Source organism: Sturnira hondurensis, unplaced genomic scaffold (genome assembly GCF_014824575.4).
Source record: "Sturnira hondurensis isolate 20B ecotype Veracruz unplaced genomic scaffold, ASM1482457v3 Scaffold0001304, whole genome shotgun sequence".
Lineage (NCBI taxonomy): Eukaryota > Metazoa > Chordata > Mammalia > Chiroptera > Phyllostomidae > Sturnira > Sturnira hondurensis.
This window is the reverse complement of record NW_028073935.1, coordinates 7915144-7941215: the sequence shown is the minus strand read 5'-3', so window position 1 is coordinate 7941215 and position 26072 is coordinate 7915144. Positions and strand designations below refer to the sequence as shown.

Below are 26072 nucleotides of genomic sequence, written 5' to 3'. Positions count from 1 at the left end.
TGAGAACAAATTTGCAACCTTGGCATAACGGGATGGCACTCCAGCCAACCTAGCCACACTCCAGAGCTCTTTTTAAAATTTAATTTTTTTTAAAAGATTTTATTTATTTATATATCTTTAGAGGGGAAGGAGAGAGGGAGAGAAACATCAATGTATGGTTGCCTTTTGTGCCTCCCATGCTGGTAGTTAGCCTGCAAGGAACCGGCCTGCAACCCAGGCATGTGCCCTCACTGGGAATCGAACCGCGATTGTCTGGTTCACAGGCCTGTGCTCAATCCACTGAGCTACGCCAGCCAGGGCCTATAATTACGAAATTTCAATCTCACATGAGGTTGGCTTTTTCTTACTTAGCATAATGCCCTTGAGATCCACCTAAGTTGTATGTACCAATAGTTTGTTTCTTTTATTGCTGAGTAGTGTTTTGTGGTATGTATGGGATGTGTTCTGCAGTTTATTTACTTTTGAGGGATATTTTGATTGTTTCCTGTTTTGGCTATTACAAACCTGTTGTGAACAGTTTTGTACAGATTTAAAATAGAATTATTTTTTAAATCTGTATAAATGAATAAATATTAGTAATGTTAAGTTTCTTTGGTGAGAAGCAGCTGGGTTTTAAATATTGGTCTAAAATGTTAGATCTAAGTATGTAAATTTCTTTACCTTATTATCTCTGTGTTATATCTCAAACATAACACCCTATTGGCCACGACAGTTAAGTCCATTTGGTGATAGTGACATTAAGGCACACATACATGGTTGGCCAAAAAGTTTTTTTTTTTTTCTTTTCTGTAAGTTAGCTTTGGTAGCACTTTGTTATCTTTAGCTTCATTTGAAACAGTTTTGTTAGATTGTATTGTTAGAAGTCTCATATCAGTGTGCATTAAAAAAATTTTCAAAATTGAATTTTTGTGTAACCATTTTAATACTGAAGATGGAAGAAAATAAGCAACATTTTTGGCATATTACCCTTTATTATTTCAAGAAAGGTAAAAATGGAACTGATGTAAAAAAAGATTTCTGCAGTGTATGAAGAAGGTGATGTGACTGATGTGTCAAAAGTGATTTTGATACATTGAAGTGAAATGAAGTTTCATGCTGGAGATTTCTTGCTGGATGATGCTTTATGGTTGGGTAGACTAATTGAAGTTGATAGCAATCAAATAGAGACATTGAGATTAATCAGTGTTCTACAACCTAGGAGATAGCTAACATATTCAAAATACCCAAATCAATAATATCATTGGTGAAAATGAAAAATGTTTCTTTTATGGAAAAAAATATGGATTTTTTTTTTGCCAACCCAATATAATTGTAGAGGGTTATTTTTCTGGCCTTGTAACAAAGTTAGAGAGGTGCTTCTGAAGCATTCTGATTTCCTTTTATAACTGTCTAAAGATGTTGTTCAAAGCTCATCCTTATATGTAACTGTTTAGCAAAGTAGTTCTATTTTTTAAAATATAGGCTTTTAAGGGACGTAGTTTTTGTCATTTATTTAATGAATGATAGTATTATTGATATGAGATCTTGAGTATGCGAGTAGAATTTTTAGAAAGCATTTATGATGGTGTTGATCTTTTACTTATTTTTAAACATACAGTCAAAGCCTAGGGCTTTTTGCAAGTGTAGAAGGGTCAAGTTTAAGTTTATAGAAATGATCCAGAAGAAGTAGAACCATGGTAAAGGAGAGAGGTCAATGAAAACAGAGGTCTAATTGGAGAGCTTAGTCTTTGCTAGGTGAAGGGAGCAGGGAGAAGATGAGTATAAGTAGATATGGCAGAGTGGAATTTACATATGATGGCTTTAGTTTTCTCAGTGAAAGATGAATTGTGATCATAAGTTGAAAGTGAGGGTTGAAGGAAAGTAGGAAATTTGAGGAAAGAGGAAGAGTTTGAAGTGACATTTTCAAAGAATGAAGAAAGTAAGTCTTTTGAAGGTAAAGTAGTATTTTTGTTCTAGGCATTACCAATTTAGAAGTTTGAGATTATGAAAGTGAACCTTTTAGCTTGCTTGTGATTTCCTGCTTCCAAATGCCGTATCCTTAGAAAATGGATGGTAGAGTTCTTTTAAGAATCATAGATGGAATTAATTGAGGGGATGTGTAAGCAAGTAGTAGTTATGGGTGTTAGGGATTGTAGCTTAACAGAAAAGGAACATGTGTGTGTGTTTTATGGAAAATTAAAACTTGGGCCTTGACTTGTTTGGCTCAGTTGGTTGGACATCTGTCTGCAAAGTGAAGTGTCGCTGGTTTGATTCCCATTCAAGGCTCATGCCTGGGTTGCAGGCCTTGTCCCCAGTTGGGATGTGTGTGAGAGACAACTGCTTGATGTTTCTCCCTCACATCAGTGTTTCTTTTCCTCTCTTTCTCCTTCCCTTCCCTTCCCTTCTCTCTAAGAATAAATAAAATCTTAAAAAAAGAAAATTAAAACTTGGTGATGTCAGTGTATTGAATGAAGCCGTTCATGTGGTAGATGCAAATAAATATATGTGGCATCAAGAATACGTGAGCCCCCAGTGAGGTGGAAAGAGTAAGAGAGGTTTGGTGGTCTGAGTGGTATGACCAAACACATATTTTGAAGACCTTTGTCAATGTCAAGTGTTCACCCCAGGCTGGAGTTATAGGCCAATGGAGATGAGGTAGTTAAAGAACTGAGCAGCCAGGAAATTAGATACTTTGTACTTTTTTAAATTGGTGATACCAGTGATAGTTAAGGATGAAGGAGGAATGTTCTATTCCAATTGCTAATGAGGAGGAAGGGATGGTGTATCTGGATAGCATGTCCTTTGGAGAGCAGACTTATAAATAGGTGTGGGGAGATACGATTTGAAAATGACATTAGGAGTGAGTAGGTCACAAACCCCACTCCTCTACTTGTATGTAGATTAGCAGAGAAAAATTTACCATGGCATAGAAGTGATGGGGGCTATCCCAACTTATACTCCATTATTAAGACCTAAGAGTGAAGACACTGAGGAGATAGTGGGAGCTCCAATATAAGAGTGTAGTGGGTAAGTGATTGTGTCAGATTTAGGGAGATCCAAAGTAGTTTAAGGATAAGGACCCTGTGGTGTGAGTATTAATGGTAAGTCTAGGCTTCTGGTGGTGACTGGGTATATACAAGGATGAGGGGTAGCAATCCTTGCAGTCTGTGAGGTGGTATGGGCAATAACTGCTACTATCTAATCTTAGATGTTTCCATGTAATTTTTTGAGGTTTAGTTTCAACTCTCTGAACGGGCTAATGCAGCATGTAGTATAGAATTTCTGGTGACAATTTACTATGATGGAATAGTTGGTGCTCATGGGAGTTATAATGTGTTTAAAATTGCACAGGCATTTTTCTAAATTAATGATTCTTTTAAAAATAGGAACAGCTGTTAGATTGTAAAGGTGAAGATGGATGGAATAAACTTTTTGACTTGATTCAGTCAGAACTTTATTCAAGACCTGATGATGTCTATGTGAACATTCGACTAGTAGAGCTATATCGTTCAAATGAAAGATTGAAGGACGCTGTGGCTCACTGCCATGAGGCAAAGAGAAACATAGCTCTGCGTTCAAGTTTAGAATGGAATTTGTGTGTTGTACAGACTCTTAAGGTAAGTAAACACTGTTTGGGTCTCTATACTTCTCTATGGATAATTACCATATATCCCTTCATATTTAGGCAGTGCCCCCCAAAACTTAAATTGCCTTTATTTATGTACAGCAACTCTGAAATGAAATTTTTAGTAGGTTGATTACAATTTATAATTTTAGTTTAGAGGGATGTATCAACATATATATACTTGGTGTTTTTATAGGCTGATATAAAATTACGGTTTTGCAAATACAGGAAAGGGCAAAGGAGTTGGTAGGCATAAACTCATACATTTTGTATGATAAGTCTTTACATACATAAACTCATACATTTACTTGACGAGTCTTTTCAACCTATTGTTTTTCCTGAAAAATAGGAATATCTAGAATCTTCACAGTGTTTGGAGTCTGATAAAAGTAACTGGCAAGCAACCAATAAAGACTTACTTCTAGCCTATGCTAACCTTGTGCATCTTACACTTGCCACTAGAGACATGCAAGAAAGCAGAGAATTATTGGAAAGGTATGTGGACTTCAGGAGAGTATTTCGTTGTAAATTAGAGGTTTTTTTGGTAGTAATTCAGTTCATTGGTCTAAACACCTTAACTGCGTCATTTTATCATTTTATGTTGTACCCATAGGTAATAGCTAATACAGTGAATCACTTGGAAGAAATCACGGGCGGGTATATTATAATTGGTTTTGTGTGACTTTGAGTTTTAGAGAACTATATAATTATTCAGACTCAATTAAATTACTGTTAATATTTAGTTTTGACATGCTTTATAAAGAATCAAGCCTGAAAATGAATGTTCTGTTATTCTATATTTTATTTCCGAAGATGATGTAATCTTGAGAGAAAATCAGAGAATAAAATTCCTTTGTCAGATATGACTAGTATTTCAGAAAACTGTTTTAGCTTAGAAACAAGGTAACTAAAAATATAATGTGTGACTTTTCTGTTTTCTTAAATTTTGATTTTGAGTACAAATAAAAAGAAAACATCACTTGGATTTGTATAAAAATGTTAGTGTAGAGCAGAGTTTGGATAGGGCCTGTGGGTCAAATATGGGTCACTGCCTGATTTTGTAAATAAAGTTTCACTGGAATACATCCATGGTTCACGTTATGTGTTATCTGTGGCTGCTGATACTGCAGTGGTGGAGTTAAACAGTTGTGACAGAGATTGTATGCCTATAAAGCCAAATTAGTTCGTGGCCTTTAATAGAAAAAGTTTGCCTGTCCCTGCTTTAGACTATTCATTTATTTGAAAAGTAATTCTTATTTCCCATCTGGCATATAGAAAGAAGTTCTTTCCGCTGGGGTGTAGGGAGGTAGGTAGTTTTCTTGAAGTACCTAGTGTTTTTAGATGGTACTGTAAGGGTAGTGTCCAAAAATACTAATTTGTATTTTTAGATTATTTTAGGGATCATTTAGGAAGTTTTCTTTATTATGGCTTGTATACCCAGGAATTTTTGCTCATGTGAGGAAATGAGGGTAAAAATGGAGTACTACAAAAATAATTTTAACCCCATGGATCCCCTGAAGGGTTCTTGAGAAACCTCTAGGGGTCTCTGGAACTGACTTACCAGAAGAAAGATCTATTGCTCAAATTCATATTAAAATCTGCTTTTAAAATCATATTTTACATTTTTATTAAGCACGTTAGTTTTTCTTACAAAATGAAGATTCTGAGGGCCATTGGGTTTAGAAACAGTAATTAGTACATAGATTACAAATAATAGAAATACAGTTTATTTAACGCTAGTTATCTGTATGGTAAGAAGAGCAATTTAATAGTATTGACAACTGAAATATCTCACCAATTATTTACTTGTAATTTGAATAAGGCATATCTGATTTGAGAAATTCCAACTTTGCATTAAATAATAGAACCATATTATTAAGAAGAAACTAGAAAATGTACTAGTTTCACAGTTTTATTCTGGTATATTATGAAACATGTACCATAGTCAGTAAAAAGATTTGTATCTTTTCTGTGAATGGAGGACATGAACTAACTTTTGTAATAAAGACATCATTTTAGAGGTTAAGCTTAAAATATGGGGCATATGTGGAATAAAAATAGGTACTAGATTCATAATTTATAAAGTAGAAAAGAATATGGATCATTTTGGAGTTCAAATATGGAAGATGAAGCTTGATATAAACTTATTTTATTTTGAGTTATTACTTACAATGCAACAAATTTAATACCTGTTTAATATTTTAATATTACAGTTTTGATAGTGTTCTTCAGACTGTGAAATCTTGTGTGGGTGAAAATGATGAACTCTCAGCTATTTTCTTAGAAATAAAAGGACACTTCTATATGCATGCTGGTTCTCTGCTTTTGAAGATGGGTCAGCATAGTGATATACAATGGCGAGCTCTCTCTGAGTTGGCTGCGTTGTGCTATCTCATAGCATTTCAGGTAAGCTTTTTCCAGTTTTGGGTACAATGAACATTTCACTGAGACCATTGTATTTCACATGGAATTGCTTCCTGGAATATAATGAAACTATGAATGAACCTATAGAATTAAAGTTGAAATGAAATAGGTAATTTGATTGGTGAAAATAACAAGATTTAAAACACTGGTGAGGCTGGTGAAATTATTGATGCATTGTTGGTGGCAGTCTACATTGCTGATACTTTTTGGGAGACCAGTTTAAAGAGTTTAATCTTTTTACTGTGCCATTTCTGGGAATCGGGAATAAGAAAATAGTCTCAAATATGGATAAAACTTGAATAAAAAAGATACACATAACGTGGACAGTAATCCTAAGTAAGTTTTGGGGTATGGTTATATAAACTATGACAGAAGAAGGTGTTTACCTCAGGGATTTTAACATGTTAATTGAAAAACATACATATGTAATATGTATATTTCAATGAGAGTATATTATATATAAAATACAGCAGTGTATTTATTCATCTTTGGAAAAAAACTTTGTCTTGTGCATAGAATATGACATGAAGGGAATATGTCAAAATATTAACCATTGTTTTCAGGTGATGAGATGCTGGCTGTTATCCATTTCCCAATTCATCTTTTCAGTTTTAGGGTTTTCCTTAGTGAGTTGGCATTAATTCCAAAATGAAAAGAAGCACTATGCCAAAAAATGCATTGAGCTCAGCTTATAAAAATTGTTAACTTTGAAGAGTGATCTTTTGCTTGATGGAAAGGGGAGGGTTCACTGTAGACTGACTATTAAAGGAAGCCTCTCCATGTAGTTCATATCATACAGGTCTTTCAACAGACACTATTGATATTCATCCCACAGTGTTAAGTGCTACTATTTTGCTCTGCAGCAGCATTTAAGTTCATAAGGAATATATTTACAGTGAAAATTAATAAAGTTTATGAAGTTTGCTAATTTATATAAGTACTAAAAGGCTGTTATGGTTAATATTTGTATAGATTCTCAAGTAGTTGACAGTTTTTATATTTTTAATTGAAACTAAAATCCGTTAAAGTTTTTTTAATATATATTTTGTAGAGTTAAGACACAGTCAACTGTTTTAAATGTTGACCTTTTTAAATAGTAAAAACTAAATTTTTCTCTTAACCTATTCACTCAAGCCCCTTTTCCTAGGAGACAACCACTGTTAACAGTTTGTTGGGCATTCAGAATTTTTTCTGCATACACAGGCATATAGTATGGCTTTTCTCCATTTTTAAAAACTGTTTGCTTCAGTGGAGATGTGCTTTATTTACTGTTGAAAATCTTACTTTTCCCAGTGTGTTTTCATTGCTCTATTTTAGTACATAGATATTTATCTCATTCTCTTTTTACCTACCATGTGTTTCCATTTAATGTAATGGAAGGAAGCCTCTTTAGTACTTGGATTTTACATTATCATTTGTTGTAAAGCTTAATTATCAAGTGACAAGTATATAAGGGAAGAGTGGACTAGCATAGGGTCACAGAGTCATATTGGGCTAATTTCTTTAATGGCAGCATTTTCAGACTCTTGATTAATTGAGAGCTGCGGTTTTAGTAAGCATATGTGCATATCAGTTAGGCATACAAAATCTCTCTCGAAACCTTTTATTAAGATGAGGAAATTCTCACTTGAGGTAGAGTGACTAAGTAAATTTATAATAACTAGTCACAAATGATAGCTGTTGAATAATTTTGTAAAAGAGGCTAGGTTTATGAGTTTTGTGCTCTTCAACAGTTGCAGATGACAAAGTTTGGCATCATGTTTAGAAAACTTGTGGCTGAGAGTATTGTGACAATTTCTGTTAGTCATTTATTTCTTTTCCCTGAAGGAACTAATGTTAGTAATTTGTGAGTTTTCAAGAAATTTTTTATACATGGACAAGCGCACACACACAATACATATACTCCCACTCCCCTTAAAAATATAGATAGAAAACATTCTGTACATTCCATCTATTTAGCTTTATGAAATATACCTTGATAATGCTTCCACATTGGTATAGAAAGCATAGCATGACTAATGCGTCCTCAGTTGTTTTGATGGTGGCATATTACTCTATTCTTTGGGTATATTGTAGTTTTTGGTGGGTGGTATTTAAACCAGGGCCCTAAAACCAAGACATTAAGTTACTTTTGGTTTTTTGCTATGCTACTTCAAATAATTCTATAGTGACTAACCTGTGCCATTTCACATGTGAAAATTTAAGGGTAGAATAAACTTCTGAAAGAAGAATTGCAGGATCAAAGTGCATCTATGCATTTATAACTTATAGAGCTATTGCGAAAATTCTGACATCACAGAAGTGTGTACAAAAAGTCATTGCAGTGATGTACATTCACTACATTTTAAGCTAGCCCTTTGCATTTTTGGATAATTTGGTTTTTGGTGCTTACTTATATGGAGTAAAAATGTTTTTTAAGCTGATACCCATTGGTGTTTTTTCTTCTTTTTTGAAAGATTTTATTTATCTTTCTATAGAGGGGGAGGGAAGGAGAGAGGGAGAGAAATATCAGTGTATGGTTGCCTGTTGTGTGTTCCCTGCTGGGAACTGGCCTGCAGCCCAGGCATCTGCCCTGACTGGGAATTGAACCATGGTTGTTTGGTTTGCAGGCCCTCATTCAATCCGGAGTTTTTTCTTTTGATGTTATTGAAAAATTTTAGCCCTTGTTTCACGAAGTAATTTTTTTATTCTTGTTCTATTACAGTTGTCGCATTTATCCTCCTTTGCTCTCCTCCACCCAGCACCTGCCTCTTCCCCACTCCCAGTCAATCCTCACAATGCTGTCCATGATCCTGGGTCATTTATACATGTTTTTTGACTGATTTCTTCCCCTTCTTTTCACAATTCCCCTCCTCCCAAGGTAAATCTGAAGGCTGCATAGTGTGTGTTTTTCACCATTCTATTTTTCATCATTTTTTTAGTTCTTTTTCATAGGATATGGCTTGGAGTCCTTTCACTCTCTTTGTTCCAGTTTATTCCAGTGCAATCCCAAATTATCCGTGCTCTTAGAAGATGTTCAGTATGGCATTTCCAAGTATGGTTCCTGTGCTGAGTGAAATAGGGCTGTCATCTCTGCTGCTGTGGTTCTGTTTCTTCAGGGTAGAAAAGTTCTCTAAGTACTTCATTTTCTCAAGTGTCATTGGAATGTGCTTTTAGTAGAAAGTAATTTCACATAAGTGCTCTTTGAAGCCATCTTTTATAGATTATCTAAATTCCTTGGTACCTAGTTTTTTGCAGTTGCTTTCTCAACTCGTTTAACCATTGGTTATAGACGACAAAGTTTGGCATCATGTTTAGAAAACTTGTGAGTAAGAGTACCGTGAAATTTCATGCACAATCAAAACAGCAAAATGTAATCAAAAGGAACATCTAACTGTTAGAAGTAAGGGTATTACTATATTAAAATTTTTGATTATAACATTACCAGGTTCCAAGACCAAAGATTAAATTAATAAAAGGAGAAAGTGGACAAAATCTGCTGGAAACGATGGCCTATGATCGTCTGAGTCAGTCAGGTAATAGTGATGTTTAACTGGAAAAAAGGAAAATTTCTCTGTTAGAATACATCTTATGATAATATCTTCTTTTTTTTCCAGGAGAGATTTGTCATTATCATATGTTTTGCTTTGCTATGTTTGATGAGGGCAAGAGATACAGAAAGAATTAGAAGAAATGGTATATTCTTTAAAAGGAAAAATATTTGATATTGTGTGTTCCCAGATGGAGAAACTCCTTAACCTTTCTGTTATCCAGCTGCTAGAGCCTCCATCCTGAATATTGTAAAGCAGTTTTTATACTAAGAATAATTATTGAATTATAAACCATTTAACATTAATTGCTTATAAGACACTTACGGAGGATACAAAGATGAGATAAAGATGTCTCTCTTAAGGAATTGACAGCGTGGTAAGGGAAATGGAAGATTATATTCAAATTCTGTTAGGCTCTTGGAATTTGTAGATTTATTCCCAGTTTTGCCTATTTGGGATAGATCCTAAATGTCTACTCTATGTTACCTGGTTTTGCTAAGGCAAAAACTTCCAAGTTATTCATGTTGCCAGTGAATCAGGCAGTAAATTGAATGCTTTCTCTAGGAAGCAGGGTTTTTTTTTTTTTTAGCCTTCTGCAGACATGGTCACTGATTTTTAGAGAGAGGGAAAGGGAGGGAGGGAGGGAGGGAGAGAAACATTGATGTGTGAGAGAAGCATCAGTTATTTGCCTCTCATATGTGCCCTGACTGGAGACTGAACCTGCAACCTAGGCACATGCCCTGACCAGGTATCAAACCCATGATATTTATGAGAGACACTCCAACCAATGGAGCCACGATGGCGAGGGCTAGCAAGCAATTTTGACATAAATTAAATGAACTTTATAAAGATGAAGAGAGTATTGAATCAAAGTTCCTGTAAGCTTTGGTCTATTGTTAGGCTATTGGTTTAAGCTTATATTGTTCTTCTACAATATATCTCACAGTCTGCTTTTTTGCGGAAGGTAGACTTTTAGGTTTTAACAAAGTGACTTTAATTAGGTCTTAACGAAGTGACTTTTAAATCTTTTTTTTTTATATCTTCCTTTAACCCTTGAAGGGCTGTGATAGGTAGGTGCCTTCTCATAGTGTCACAGTTTATAAAATGACCTGTGTTTTAATGTCTTTGATCTGGGCATTTCTGAGCTTGTCTCTTAAAACTCTTAGAGAAATAGTAGTCTGATGGAAGCAAACCTGCCTGACCAACAGAATTACCCAAGGAGAATTTTTTGTTTTTGTTTTAAAACAGTTTAATTGAGATATAATTAACATGCCAGGTAATTTACCCATTTACATTTAAGCTGTTTTTGGTATGTTCACGGAGTTGTACAACCTTGATGACAGTCAATTTAAGAGCATTTTCATCACCTTATAATGAAACCTCCTACCCATTAACAGTCATACCTCATTTACCTCCAAACCTCCTAGTCCAAAGTAATCACTCATTTTCTGTCTGTTTATAGACATTTCTATTCTATATGGTTATTTCATAGAAATTGAATCATACAATATGTGGTCTTTTTGTGACTGACTCCTTTCAGTTAGAGTAGTATTTCAGGGTTCATCCATGTTGTAGCGTGTACTAGGGCTTTATCCAAGGAGTGTTTCTGAAATAGATTACTCACCCCAAACCTATGGAACCATAACCTCTGGATGTGGGGACTGGAAATAAATATATTTTTTTAAAAAAGATTTTTAAAGAAGAATTCTTCCCAGCCTGCAGTAGAAATCAGTGTGTCACGTAAGAGAATTTGAGTTTGGCCCTGCTCTCCTATGGTCATTTTTAAATCCCACTCTTTTTCATTTAAAATGTAAATATTTTTTGCTATTTTTATACATTCTTGTCTCCTTTTTCTTTCCTTTTACTCTAGTATTTAGACACAGATACTGTTTAAACCTATAATCTATACTTATTTTTTGCATAAGCACCCTTTTTATTATCCAGATGTGGTTGTTGGGTTAGATGGTTATGTCTCAGATAATCTTATTTCCCCCGTAGGGTATATGAATAAAACTATTGAGAGAGATGAGTACAACCAATTCGAATATTTTAAATGATGGAAATAATTTGTATTTCAGGGCACATGCTACTGAACCTAAGTCGTGACAAGCAAGATTTTTTAAAAGAGGTTGTAGAATCCTTTGCCAATAAAAGTGGGCAGTCTGCATTGTATGAAGCTCTGTTTTCTGGTCTGTCACCTAAGGATAGCTCTTTCCTTTGTAATGATGATATTGGAAACATCGATGTACAAGCACCAGAACCTGATGATTTGGCCAGATATGATGTTGGTAAGTTGTATCTTTTAAAGAAAATATTTTGTGTCTTAATCCTTTTATATTAGAAAAATGAAGCAGAAAGGGAAATAAATTGCCCATACTCTACCCAGAAGTAATGACTTAAGATTTTCCTGTATTACAGGTTTTTTGTAGGGGAGGAATGGTGGTGGTGTAAGAGGTTGGTAGTGTGTAGTAGTGGCGTATATTTTTCTTCTAAACTGTTGTTCATGCTGTACATGTGATTTGTCTTTCAGGAATTCTCTTCCATTGTATCTGTCTCTGTAAACATCACTTTCATTGGCAGTGTAATCTGTCTCATAAATTAGCCATAATTTGCTTGCCGCTTTTTATTGTTGGACGTACAAGTTGCTTCCAGTTTTTTTGCTGTTAAAAATAATACTGTCGCCCTTGCTGGTGTAGCTCAGTGGGTTGAGTGCGGGCCTGCGAACCACATGATTGCGGTTTGATTCTGAGGTCAGGGCACATGCCTGGGTTGCAGGCCAGTTCCCAGCAGGGCACTCACGAGAGGCAACCATACATTGGTATTTCTCTCCTTCTCTCCTTCCCTTTCTCTCTAAAGATAAATAAATAAAATCTTAAAAAAAATAATACTGTGATGAAAATTTGAATATAAAATGTCTCCATATCAAATTTTTCAATAGATTCTTAAAAACAATTAACTGGGGCAAAGTCAGTGAACATGTTTAAGTCATTTGCAAATTGCTATATTACCAGAAAGGCTGTGTACCTCTTGAATGCTTTGCGAAGCTTTTGTAACTTTTTCAGTACTGAATTTCTTCTAGAAGAGAAGTTCTCTTTACTATCCTAATGTACTGGTATCCCATTGGTTTAATGCCTCTTTACTGAAAGGAAAATGCATTCTTTCAAGATTTCTTTTTCTCCCTAAGACTTCTTAATAGGTGACTATTCTTTATTTAGCCCCCGTCAGATTTTGTCTCACTGAGTTCTAGTGAGTCTCTCTCTTTCCCCCCATCAGATGGAGTTGGAAAGAACTGTCTCCATCAACTGTTTTTAAAATTCCTAGACATAAAGTGGGAGTACCTGTACTTTTTAATAAGAACATGAGACTTTGCTTGTCGTAGTATTTTTCCCAGCTCTGATATAGAAAATTAAGATACTTTTAATGTGAGTCAGTTGTTGGCAGAACCAATGACATAAAGTTTTCAAAGCCAGTTTTTTTCACCTTTATTTCAGGTGCCATTCGAGCACATAATGGTAGCCTTCAGCACCTTACTTGGCTTGGCTTACAGTGGAATTTGTTGCCTACCCTACCCTCAGTTCGAAGGTGGCTAAAACAGCTTTTTCATCATTTGCCCCAGGAAACCTCAAGACTTGAAACAAACGCACCTGAGTCAATATGTATTTTAGATCTTGAAGTAAGCAAAGATTTGAAAAAATTAAATATTTTGAGTTTTGTTTAAAATTTTTTTTAATTTAAATGGATTTTTCTTTGAACAAAACAGGTATTTCTACTTGGAGTAATATATACCAGCCACTTGCAACTAAAGGAGAGATGTAGTTCTCACCATAACTTCTATCAGCCTTTATGTTTGCCACTTCCTGTGTGTAAACAGCTTTGTACAGAGAGACAAAAATGTTGGTGGAATGCAGTTTGTAATCTGATTCACAGAAGAGCAATGTAAGTAGTGAAACAAAAATAGATTTCCTAGTTTAGATTTCTTAATTTAACAGTTTATTTAATTGAAAAACTTATTTCCTAGGTATTTAATTTAATTATTGTGTGATGATTAACAAACATATAAATGCATGTTTATAAATCAATTTTATTAAATCTTTTTTTAGCCCTGGAACCTCAGCAAAATTGCGACTTCTAGTTCAGCATGACATAAATACTCTAAGGGGCCAGGAAAAACATGGCCTTCAACCTGCACTACTTGTACACTGGGCAAGATACCTTCAGAAAATGGTGAGTTTATTAAAGTGGAAGCATTTTTAAGAACACTATTTCATTAAAAAAGCCATCACCTTTTTGTTGAAAGTTATTTACTTCAGTTGCAGCCTATTCATATTATGCCAGGTGAAATGTACTTTTTAAAATCTTCCCACATAGTTAATATAGTTAATGTATAAGCAGATAAAACAGTGTCTGGAATGGAAAATGCTACATAAATATTAGCTGTTACTATTATTACTTAATAATTATATTATAATTATTGCTTAGCCTGGGAATTTATTTTATGTTCAGTAGCAGAAGGCTATGTAGCTCAGACATTAGAGATCTTTCTGAATATTTGAGGTTCCGTGGCAGGATTAAGCGTAGATTTTTAGCCCTTTGACCAAATTGTGATGTAGAGTGGCAGATTTTGGGTATCTAGAAGTGTTTAAAAGTTGGGTCTAGAGTGATCGCTGGTATTAAGGTGGTTAGTTATTCCAGTATATGGAGAGTCGAGCATATGACTTGAGATTTTGATTTGGAATTCAACCAGTTTAGACAACTTACAAGTGAATTTTTAGATCTGATCATTTCTGTTCCTTAGGTTATATGCTTCTAACTTTCTATTTTAGGGCAGTGGTCTTAATTCTTTTTATGATCAACGGGAATACATAAGCAGAAGTGTACATTATTGGAAGAAGGTTTTGCCGTTACTGAAGATGATCAAGAAGAAGAGCAGTATTCCTGAACCTACTGACCCTCTGTTTAAACACTTTCATAGTGCAGACATCCAGGTAATGGAGGATCTGATCCCTTGTTTAATTAACTAGGAATGTGGACTTACATTATATAAATAAAGAAATGGATTGCAGTTCGATTCCCAGTCAGGGCACATGCCTGGGTTGCAGGCCAGTTCTCAGCCGGGGACTCATGAGAGGCAACCATACATTGATATTTTTCTCCTTCTCTTCTTTTGTTTCCCTCTAAAGATAAATAAATAAAATCTTAAATAAAAAAGAAAGAGAAAGAACTCCAGGAAGAGTACATTCCCAATAAATATTCTGTTATAAATTTGATAACATTTCTTAAAAAAAAAAAAGAAAGAAATGGAGGCGTAAACTGCTTAAAATAATTGCCAGACTGTTTATTGGTAGGCCTGTTTAAATGCACTAGCTGTTAACAAATATGGCACAAAAGAATATTGAGATGTTAATATCATTATTAGATCATATAAAATCTTTGGGAAGTTGTTTGAGTTTGATATTCTGCCTTGAGGCAATTTGACAAAAAATTAATGTGTTTAGGCATCTGAAATTAGTGAATATGAAGAAGAAGCACACATAACATTTGCTATATTGGATGCAATTAATGGAAATATAGAAGATGCTATGACTGCTTTGGAATCTATAAAAAATATTGTTTCTTACTGGAACCTTGCACTGGTAAGTACATGTTCTTGATTTAAATTTTTTTTTGTTTTAAAAACCCAGCTGTTTCATAAAAGCACTTTTATATAGATTTTTCACAGAAAAGCAGAAGACATTGAAAATGATGCTCTTTCTCCTGAAGAACAGGAAGAATGCAGAAATTATCTGAGAAAGACCAGGGACTACCTAATAAAGATTTTAGATGAAAGTGATACAGATCTTTCAGTAGTCCAAAAAGTAAGTTGCAAAGTTTTTGTTCTTTCTTGTTAGTGACAAATGAGTGGTAAGTGTTTTGGCCTAGGTTTTATACAAATTTTGGTAATTTCGAAAAATGCTCAGTAATACCTCAGTTAATGCACAAGAAGTGCTCTGTGGGTTTTTTAAAGTATATTTTATTGATTATGCTGTTAACAGTTGTCCCGTTTTCCCCACTTCACTCCCCTCCACCCTACACAGCCCCTCCCACCCACATTCTCCTTTAGTTCATGTCCATGGGTCATACATATAAGTTCTTTGGCTTCTGCATTTCCCATACTATTCTTACCCTCCCTCTGTCTATTTTCTACCCAGCATCTATGCTACTTATTCTCTGTACCTTTTCCTGCTCTCTCCCCCTTCCAGTCCCCTGTTGATAACCCTCCATATGATCTCCATTTCTGTGGTTTTGTTCCTGTTCTAGTTGTTTGCTTAGTTTGTTTTTGTTTTAGGTGTGGTTATTATTAATTCTGAGTTTGCTTTCATTTCATGGTTTATATTTTTTATCTTCTTTTTCTTAGATAAGTCCTTTTAACATTTCATATAATAAGGCCTTGATGATGATGAACTCCTTGAACTTGACTTTATCTGAGAAGCACTTTATCTGCCCTTCCACTCTAAATGAAAGCTTTGCTAGATAGAGCCATCTTGGATGTAGGTCCTTGCATTTCATGAGTTGGAATGCTTTTCTCCAGCCCCTTCTTGCTTGAAAGGTTTCTTTTGAGAAATCAGCTGATAGCCTTATGAGAGCTCCTTTGTAGGTAACTGTCTCCTCATCTCTTGCTGCTTCTAGGGTTCTCTCCTTCATTTTTATCTTGGCTAATGTAACGTGCCTTGGTGTGTTCCTCCTTGGGTCCACTTTCTTTGGGACTATCTGAGCTTCCTGGACTTCCTGGAACACTATTTACTTTGGCAAATTGGGGAAGTTCTCCTTTATTATTTGTTCAAATAAGTTTTCCATTTGTTGCTCTTCTTCTTCCCCTTCTGGTACCCCTATAATCCGGATGTTGGAATGTTTAAAGATGTCCTGGAGGTTCTTAATCCTCCTCATTTTTTTTTTTTGAATTCTTGTTTCTTCATTCTTCTCTGATTGGATATTTCTTTCCCCTTCTGGTCCACACCGTTGATTTGAGTCCCAGTTTCCTTCCCATCACTATTGGTTCCCTATATGTACATTTTCCTTTATTTCACTTAGTGTAGTCTTCATTCTTTCATCTAATTTGCAACCAAATTTAGCCAATTATGTGAGCATCCTGATTATCAGTGTTTTGAACTGTGCATCTGATAGGTTGGCTACCTCTTCATCATTTAATTGTATTTTTTTCTGGATCTTTGATGTGTTATTTTGTTTGGACCATTTTGTTGTTGTTGTTGTTTTGACCCGTCTGGTACATAGTGAGGGGTGGAACCTTTAGTATTCACCAGGGTTGGGTAATCCATGTCGCAGGTTGTGACACTGTAAGTAGGGAAGGGGTCTGAGAGGGAACAATAGCACTTGCTCCACTTTCTGCTGGATTTCAGTCACTTCCCCCACACCCCCCCAAGCAAATTGGGCTCTTGTGATGGTGATTTCCAGGTGGGTGGGTTTGTGTATGTTCTTAGGACCCTATGGGTCTCTCCAGTGAACTCTCCTGTGAGGCTGGGAGTTTTTCCCGCTGCTGCCTCAACCCCCATAGGTGTTTTCAGTCAGTGGTTTGAGGCTTTATTTTCCTGTGCTAGGACCCTGGGTTGTGTGGTTTGTCTCATTCCCCAGTTTCGTCTGGTTTATCAGTGCAGGAATTTGGGACCACAGGGTCCACCAGCTATTGCCTTGGGCACTGTGCCCCATTCTAAAATCTGCTGCCTAGCAGGATCTGTCAGCTGCTGCTTTGCCTCGAGCTTCCCAACTCAGCCCCTTTTACTAGTCTGGAAGAATGTCTTTAACTCTGGTTGTCGGACTTCCATACAGTTTGATTTTCTGTCAGTTTTGGTTGTTTTTTGTTTTTAAATTGTTATTGTTCTTGTTTTGGTTGTGGAAGGAGGCACAGTGAGTGTGTCTACCTGTGCCTCCATCTTGGCTTAAAACGGGCTCTTTGTTTTAATATTGAATTAGTATTGCTTTGTCTTAGGTTTGATGTTTCTTTTTAAAAATTGAGAATCTATGTTTATACTTTTAGAAAAATACTTGCTGAGGAATTAGAATCTAAGTTTTATAAGGCAGGACATATATTTTTGTTGTTGTGGCAATGTATTGCCACCTAATACTTGTCCTTTTTTTTTTCTAAGATTTTACTTATTTTTAGAGAGGGAGGGAGAAAGAGGTAGAAAAACAGTAATCTGTGGTTGCCTCTCCAGTCCCCTCTGCTGGGGATCTGGCCTGCAACCCAGGCATGTTCCTGGGCTGTGAATTAAACCAGTGATACTTTGGTATGCAGATCGGCACTCAGTTCACTGAACCACACCAGTCAAAGCTAATACTAGTTCTTAATGAATTTTAGTTAAACATGTAACTGAAATCTACAGTAAATGGCAAAGAATTTCAGATCATTTCTTCTCTTCTTCATTTGCTGTGGATTTTTTTCCAGCTCTTAGAAGTTTGAGACTATCATGATGGTATTAACTTCTGTATATTCAGCTTTACAAGTATTTTGTTGATTAATTAGTGTTGCTGCTCTTAGATTAGGCTTTATGATGTCTGGTGCATTCTAGCATTTATGTTTCTCTCCACATTCAAAATCGGGAAACATTTTGCTCACATTGGAATATTTCTTGTTAACATTCTTCTGCCATTATTATGGCTAAAAGAAAGAACAGAAACAGTATGGACTTTAGAGTGAGAAGACTTTAGGTTACATAGCAGTTTCATGTCTGTTTTTAAAGTAAAGTTATTATAATACAAAAGTGAGGGAAGGTAAGTACATTAATAAAATAAAAGCTTGCATTTACTCAAGAATTTTTACTTGGGTATTTTTGCAAACTAATGCCCTTGATTCATGCCTTTTGTTTTTAGTTGCCTGTGCCCCTGGAGTCTGTAAAAGAGATGCTTAATTCAGTCATGCAGGAACTTGATGACTATAGTGAAGGAGGTCTTATTTATAAAAATGGTTCCTTGCGTAATGCAGATTCAGACATGAAACATTCTACGCCATCTCCGACGAAATACTCTCTGTCGCCAAGTAAAAGTTACAAGGTTAGTGGGAAAGAAATGAATTATGCCATTGTGGAATATGTTTCTGTTATAAGTGTTTTAAATTCTGTTTTGTTACTTTTTTTTTTTTTTTTAGTATTCTCCAAAAGCACCACCTCAGTGGGCAGAAGATCAAAATTCTTTATTGAAAATGATCTGCCAACAAGTAGAGGCCATTAAGGTAAATCATTTAATTTCTCTATCTTGTGCCTCCCTTATTCGAAGATTCCTTCCTTGACTACTCCCTCACTTTGTAAAGCTATTCAAAATGTTCCTTTACCATGTTGCTAAGAATCATATGCTGTACATGCTGCATAGTAACACTTACCGTATTTTGAAATTACTTATGGCTACATCTTCCAATAGATATGAATCCTTTAAAGGCACTAACACTTTTACCCAAACATAGCATTGTTTCTGGAGTAGAGTAGGTCACCAAGTGATTCAATCGAACTAGTGAAAATACTAATTGTACCTTGGTCTATGAATTTATTTCTCAGAATTACTGGTCTGTGTTGTATTTACAGCTAGGAATTGGCAAATTGTTTAAACTTCAGAAAACCTTTTATATTTTTAATACGTTCATATGAATTTGACTTAATTATGTAAGGACAAAATATATAGGTATATATTTTTATTTTTTCCCCTTTTTAATATATTTTATTTATTATGCCATTACAGTTGTCTCATTTCCCCCGCCTTCATTCCCCTCCACCTTGCACACCCCTCCCCCACCATCCCCCCTTTCGTTTATGTCCACGTGTGTCAAGTTCTTTAGATTCTATATTTCCCATAGTATTCTTGCCCTCCCCCTGTCTATTTTATACCTACTGTCTATGCTACTTATTCTCTGTACCTTCTTCCCCCTTCTTCTCCTCCCACTCCCCTGTTGCTAACCCTCCATGTGATCTCCATTTCTATGTTTCCACTCCTGATCTAGCTGTCCTCTTAGTTTGCTTTTGTTTTAGGTGTGGTTGTTAATAACTGTGAGTTTGCTGTCCTTTCACTGTTCATATTTCTTATCTTCTTTTTCTTAGATAAGTCCCTTTAACATTTCATATAATAAGGGCTTGGTGATGATGAACTCCTTGAATTTGATCTTATCTGAGAAGCACTTGCCCTTCCATTCTAAATGAAAGCTTTGCTGGATAGATCAATCTTGGATGTAGGTCTTTGGATTTTATGTGTTGGAATACTTCTTTCTAGCCCCTTCTTGCCTGTAAGGTCTCTTTTGAGAAATCCATTGACAGTGTGATGGGAACTCCTTTGTAGGTGACTGTCCCCTTATCTCTTATTGCTTCTAGGATTCTCTCCTTCATTTTCATCTTGGCTAGTGTAATTATGATTTGCCTTGGTGTGTTCCTTTTTGGGTCCAACTTCTTTGGGACTCTCTGAGCTTCCTGGATTTCCTGGAAGTCTATTTCCTTTGGCAGATTGGGGAAGTTCTCCTTTATTATTTGTTCAAGTAAGTTTTCCATTTGTGGCTGTTCCTCTTCCCCTTCTGGTACCCCTATAATTCAGATGTTGAAACTTTTAAAGATGTCCTGAAGGTTTCTAAGCCTCTCCTCATTTTTTTTTTGAATTCTTGTTTTTCATTCTTTTCTGTTTGGTCAGTTTTTTCTTCCTTCTGGTGGTCTAGTCCATTGATTTTAGTTCCAGTTTTGTTTACATCACTATTGGTTTCCTGGACATTTCCCTTCATCTCAATTAGTTTAGCCTTCATTTGTCCCTCTGTGAGTAAAATCAAGCAGTTCTGTGAGCATCCTGATTACCAGTGTTTTGAATTGTGCATTTGAGAGGTTCGCTATTTCTTTTTCGCTTAGAATTATCAGCTCTGGGGCTTTGAGTTCTTCTTCAGCCATGTTTTTGACTGTTCATGCCTATTATGTAGGAGGAGTGGAGCCCTAGGTGTTCACCAGGGCGGGGCATGTCAGTTGCTGAGTTGTGATGCTTTATGTGGGGGCGGGCTCAAGGGAAAGCAATGGTGGTCCTCTCTGCCGCCTCCTGCCACCATGGCCCTGTGGTCTGTCCCACTGCACGCAAATGTGCAACCGCGGTCAGGCCTCCACCTTGTGCACTCACTGGGTTCGCCTGCTGGGGCCTGCTTGGTCCGTCTTCACTGCTCACTCCTCTGCTGGTTTGTTTATCTGTGGGAGAATGTGTGACTGAGGTCAGCCTGTCGTGCATCCTCATTGGGTCTGTGCTGCTACCCCGGCTGCCTGCCAGCCTGGGTCTGTTGACCTTTTCTGCCGACCCTGCTCTGCTGCTGGCTCCGCCCCTCTTACCAGTCCCAGTTGAACGGGTTCGTTGTTGTTGGACTTCTGTATAGTTCAATTTTCTGTTCTTTGGCTGCGTCTTTGTTTACTAAACCTTTGTTGTATTTAAACTTGGTTGTGGGAGAAGGCACAGTGTTTCCACCTATGCCTCCGTCTTGGCGGAACTCCTCTAGCCACTTTTTTCTGTGCGAATCCACTCCGCCAGCCACTGACTTGCTGACTCCACCCCTCTTACTGGTCAGTCTCGCTCAATGGTTCATTGTCAGTCTTCCGTACAGTTCAATTTTCTGTGCTTTGGTTGCGTTTTTGTTACTTAAACTTTGTTGTCTTTAAACTTGGTTGTGGGAGGAGGCACAGTGTTTCCACCTATGCCTCCATCTTCCATACTTTTATTTTAACTATATGAAAATGACCTTAACTATAAATTAGGCTTGTAGGAATGTTTTTGGAATTGGCAGTAGAGATAGGTTATTTCATGCTCATAGAGTAAGAACTAAATCAGTCCTACTTTTAAAATTACATCAAGGTTAATTAATAATTGTGTGATATTCATAGTGCTATTAGCAATGTGTGACATTAAAAATGCTGTTGGGAGGGATATAAACTTTTGAATTTGCACAAAGATCTTTCTGTCAGTTTTGTGTAATTGTGGTCTATTGTGATATTACATATAATGTTGACATTTAGGATTCAGCCACAAATGTTCTTTCTCTGGAAGGGTAGTGGAATTATTCAATGTGCCTTAAAAGCTAGGTTCTAGTACTAACTCTGTCATTAATTAACTCCCTTTGGCCAGACAATTGTTGAAACCATTTCTCAATGCATTTTCTAGTTGTTCGAAGTTTTAAAATGATAATTATTGCATTAACTGCATCTTCAGAACTATGGTCCAGATATTGGTAATGACAAATAAGTTCTTATTGATGCCACCAATTTTTTGTTTACGGATGTACAGCATATGGACTAGAGATGATAGATGAGTGGGGAAAATTTTGTATACTTTGAAAATTTGAGAGATTTGTTGATCCAAGTAGATACGGCTTTTGGAAAAGTTGTATTTGAAAACACCCATAAAAGAGGGTAGCAGACGTGCTGGATGTGTCTGTTATAACTGCTCGGATACCTGGGCCCATCCAGAGATAGTTGATACTGATTTCAAAAGTGACCTGTTGTCTGATACCACGACGTTCTTTTTTTTTTTTTAAAGAAGTAATTTCTTGATAAATGCCTAGTTTGTAAGGGTCATTTTATAAGCTCTAGGGTTTGTAGGAATCTCTACCAGATCTCTGTCATTTAGTAGTATAAGAAATGACAGAGATCTGGTAGCTAGCCACATAGATACCATTAGAAGGCCTTATGTCTGCCCTTTGGTCTATGGTCTAGGCAGTGGAACGGTGTTATGAAAATATTTTTGAAGTAAGATCTGGTTTCAAGTCTTTGCCATTTCCTGCATCTTTTTTTCTCATGTTAAGATGCAAGTTACTAATATTATGTAGCACTGTAAGGACTGAAAATCTAGGTAAAGAGCTTGTAGTATATTATTACATACATAATAGAGGGTGGGCAAAAGTAGGTTTACAGTTATTTGTATGGAAAATAATATAATAATTAGTAAATGGTAATACAGGAATAAACTGTGTTTTGCATGTTTGCTACTGTAAACATACTTTTGCCCTATCCTATATATTCAGAGCTAGAATTAGTTGTTTTTCATTTTCTAGTAGGGCATTTGAGCATCACCTTGAAGGATAAGTAGTGTTTTGTTACATCAAATGTGGCTAATTAGAAAGCTAGTATTGGGAGATAATTTGGAATGTTGAATAGTTCACATGGACTAAAGAGTAAAGCAGTGTGGAAAGGAGATATGCTGGAAGGATGTTTGCAGTGATTCTGCTGAGGACCATGAATGTCAGAGAAAGAAATTTAATTTGTAGGTACTTTTCTTGCCTAGAGCTGAGCTTTAAAAAGATTAAATAAGGCAAGTGTAAAATGGAAAAGGAGATGAGGCCGTTTAGGAGGTTACTCAGTTGTTTACATTAGCGCTAACTCTAACCTAGAGCAAATGAACTAGCAAATGATACTAAGGAATGAAGGCATGGGTGGGCGATGAGCTGTTAAATTAAGGATCATGTTCTTAAGTCAGCACCTGGTACTCCGATCTTACTGGAATGTAGAGTGTGTTAAAAGGCATCATCAGGTATTTAAACCTAAAATGTATGTTTGCTGTATCACTGTTTTTAGTGTTATATAATAGCTTAATTTTTTTCATCTTCCAATAGAAAGAAATGCAGGAATTGAAACTAAATAGCATTAACTCAGGGTCCCCTCATCGTTGGTCTTCAGAATGTTATGGACCAGATTCAGTGCCTGATGGATATCAGGGATCACAGACTTTTCATGGGCCTCCATTAACAGGTGAGTTAGCAACTGGATCTATTTGTACATCACTGTATGTACTCCTCTAAATATATAACTTGTGAAGTCACCTTCTGTATGTACATTTGTTTTGTTTTAAGATTTTATTTATTTATTTTTAGAGAGGGGAAGGGAGGGTGAAGGAGAGGGAGAGAAGCATTAATGTGTGTGGTTGCCTCTCGAGTGTTGCCTACTAGGGACCTGGCCCACAACCCAGGCATGTGCCCTGACTGGGAAGTGAACATCAATGCTGGTTCATAGGATGGCACTCAATCCACTGAGCTATACCAGCCAGGGCTGTACATTTGTATATATATATCTGTATATGTGTTTTTACATGTTACTTAAGGTATCTATGATACTACTGAGATTTTTTTAAGTTCAAGCAGACACAAAACAAGCTTATTTTGATACTGTGTAAAGGCTTAAAGGATAATCTTTTAAAAATTTTTTTTTAATTTAATTATCTTTAGAGGGGAAAGGAAGGAGAGAGGGAGAGAAATATCAATGTATGGTTGCTTCTCGTTTGTCCCTTGCTGGGAACTGGCCTGCAATCCAGGCATGTACCCTGACTGGGAATCGAACCTCAATCGTCTGCTTCGCAGGCCTGCGCTCAATGCACTGAGCTACACCAGCCAGGGAGGATAATCTTTTAATGCACATGTCAGAGGAGCTGAGACTGAGGTGGAACTATTGCTTGTAATTGAAAAATGTTTACTGATATAATTATAACTTATTTTGATGAAATATTCAGAGATATGACATTGATAGGAAATCCTGTTTGTTTTGAAATACATGGTCATACATAAAAGAAAGGAGCATATTAGAATATGAAGTTAGAGCATATTAGAATATAAAGTTGTGTTGTGTTACCTCTCTGAGCCAGTTTGTCTATTTGAAACATGGAGATAATTGACTCAAATGATAATTGTGAGGGTTTATATAAGGGTGGATGTGTATTAGGTTTTTATTTACAGTGTACAGCAAACACTTAATAAACCAAAGGTTACTAATAGTGCCTCCTGTGGGTTGTCTATGTGCAGAAGTGCTTTGTATATGTGGTGTTACTTAACACAGTAACCCAGAGTGATAGGTACTATTATTAGTCCTGATTTTATAGATGAGGAAATGGATTTAGAAAGGTTAGGTAGTTTACTCATTATTGTACAGGGTAATTACTGCTAGATCTGGGGTTCAAACTCAAGTGGTCTCACTTTAAAGCCATTTGCCAGTATGATACCTTGCACTCAGGTACCCAGAAATGATAACAATTTAGGTTCTTTTATATGAGATTCGATTACTGAAATGCTAGTATTGCATATTTTTTTAAAATTAGTTTTAACCCAGGAAAGATTTAGAATGCTTTGGTCTAGTTTAAATTAGTACATTGATGTGATAGTTGAGGGTTATACTTAAGGCTACCCCTCTATCCTTTTGTGACAATGTCTTCTAAATATAGGTAAAATAATAGTCTCAATAAAGTCAAACTTATTAAATGTCATAAGTCATAGACAAATGTATGAGCTGTCAAGAGTTCAGACATTGGTTACTTAAAAACCTTGTGTACTATATAGCGCCTTTTCTGGGACTTCTTGAGTGCTGTGTGGAATTGATTATTTGGCACCTTTTGGGTCACAATTTCCATTTCTTCTGTGTATAAGCATAAAAGTTCTTCTGGTTGTTAACATTCAGCTTGTCTCATTTTATTCTTGCAATTACCCTATGAAATGTGTAGAAACAGCACGTCCTCATTTTATATTTGAGAAGAGAGGAGACCCCAGATGGCTCATGGTCAGGGTCACAAAGCAGATTTGTGGCCTGCAAGGAGGAAGGCGCAAGTCTCCTGATTTCCATTCCTATTATCATAGATTTGGGTTTTTTAATGAATGTAATAATATACCAACATGGTTCTCCTCTATTGAAAATTAGGTGATTAAAAAATGATTAATAAACTTAAAGGAAATAGTAAGACATACTGAACATTATAAAGAAAACAAAACGAAAAGGTAACAGTATCACGTGGAGTTCTATTAACATTTTGGAGCATTTCTTTTTAGTCTTTGTATATATAAAGAAATTTTAATGAGGTCTTTTTATCAAATATTATGTTCTGTGTAGATAAGTAAGCCAGTTTTTTAAATATTGCTTTCAGTTCTAAGCATTTGTTATTAAATATTTTTGAAAACACTATTAATGAATACACAATTTTTTATCTTGTGGAAGTACTGCAATTTTATTTTCCTATTTTTGTTTTTCCAGTTTTTGCTATTATAAATAATCTGGGCATGTTCCCAGGATTGTAGGGTATTTAAAAAATTCTTGTGTTGGGCCCTGGCTGGCGTAGCTCAGTGGATTGAGCACAGGCCTGTGAACCAGAGGATCGCAGTTCGATTCCCAGTCAGGGCACATGCCTGGGTTGCAGGCCAGTTCCCTGCAGGCCAACTCCCAGCAGGGGACGCATGAAAGGCAACCACACATTGATTTCTCTCTCCCTCTCTCCTTCCCTTCTAAAGATAAATAAATAAATAAAGTTAAAAAAAATTCTTGTGTTGGGAAATTGCTTTATGGAAAAGCTATGCCATTTTATACTCTTATCACCAATATCTAATCGTGCCCATCTCTTTGTATTCTTGCCCTCTGTTAACTTACTAGTTTATAAGAATCTTTGTCAATTTTTAAGAACAAAAATAGTGTTATTTTTAAGTTTTTTATACTAGACTTCCTGAACAATTTTATAATCGTTTATATTTCCCAAGTTACCTATTCATTTGGTGCTTTTTGTAA

General features: G+C 35.9%; 1 protein-coding gene across 4 annotated transcripts in view; it reads left to right on the top strand.

Annotated features, from left to right (window-relative positions):
• Positions 1-26072, top strand: part of LOC119003934 (E3 SUMO-protein ligase RanBP2) — a 72097-nt gene that overhangs the window by 8610 nt on the left and 37415 nt on the right. For all 4 annotated transcript variants that reach the window (XM_037070592.1, XM_037070582.1, XM_037070575.1 and 1 more), the window contains exons 5-18: positions 3366-3596; positions 3954-4099; positions 5818-6010; positions 9456-9543; positions 11637-11846; positions 13050-13231; positions 13319-13494; positions 13659-13782; positions 14382-14543; positions 15054-15191; positions 15267-15413; positions 18421-18600; positions 18695-18778; positions 23153-23288. In XM_037070592.1, coding sequence (XP_036926487.1) covers positions 3366-3596; positions 3954-4099; positions 5818-6010; positions 9456-9543; positions 11637-11846; positions 13050-13231; positions 13319-13494; positions 13659-13782; positions 14382-14543; positions 15054-15191; positions 15267-15413; positions 18421-18600; positions 18695-18778; positions 23153-23288 — 2197 coding nt within the window. The remainder of the gene's footprint in view (positions 1-3365; positions 3597-3953; positions 4100-5817; positions 6011-9455; positions 9544-11636; positions 11847-13049; positions 13232-13318; positions 13495-13658; positions 13783-14381; positions 14544-15053; positions 15192-15266; positions 15414-18420; positions 18601-18694; positions 18779-23152; positions 23289-26072) is intronic.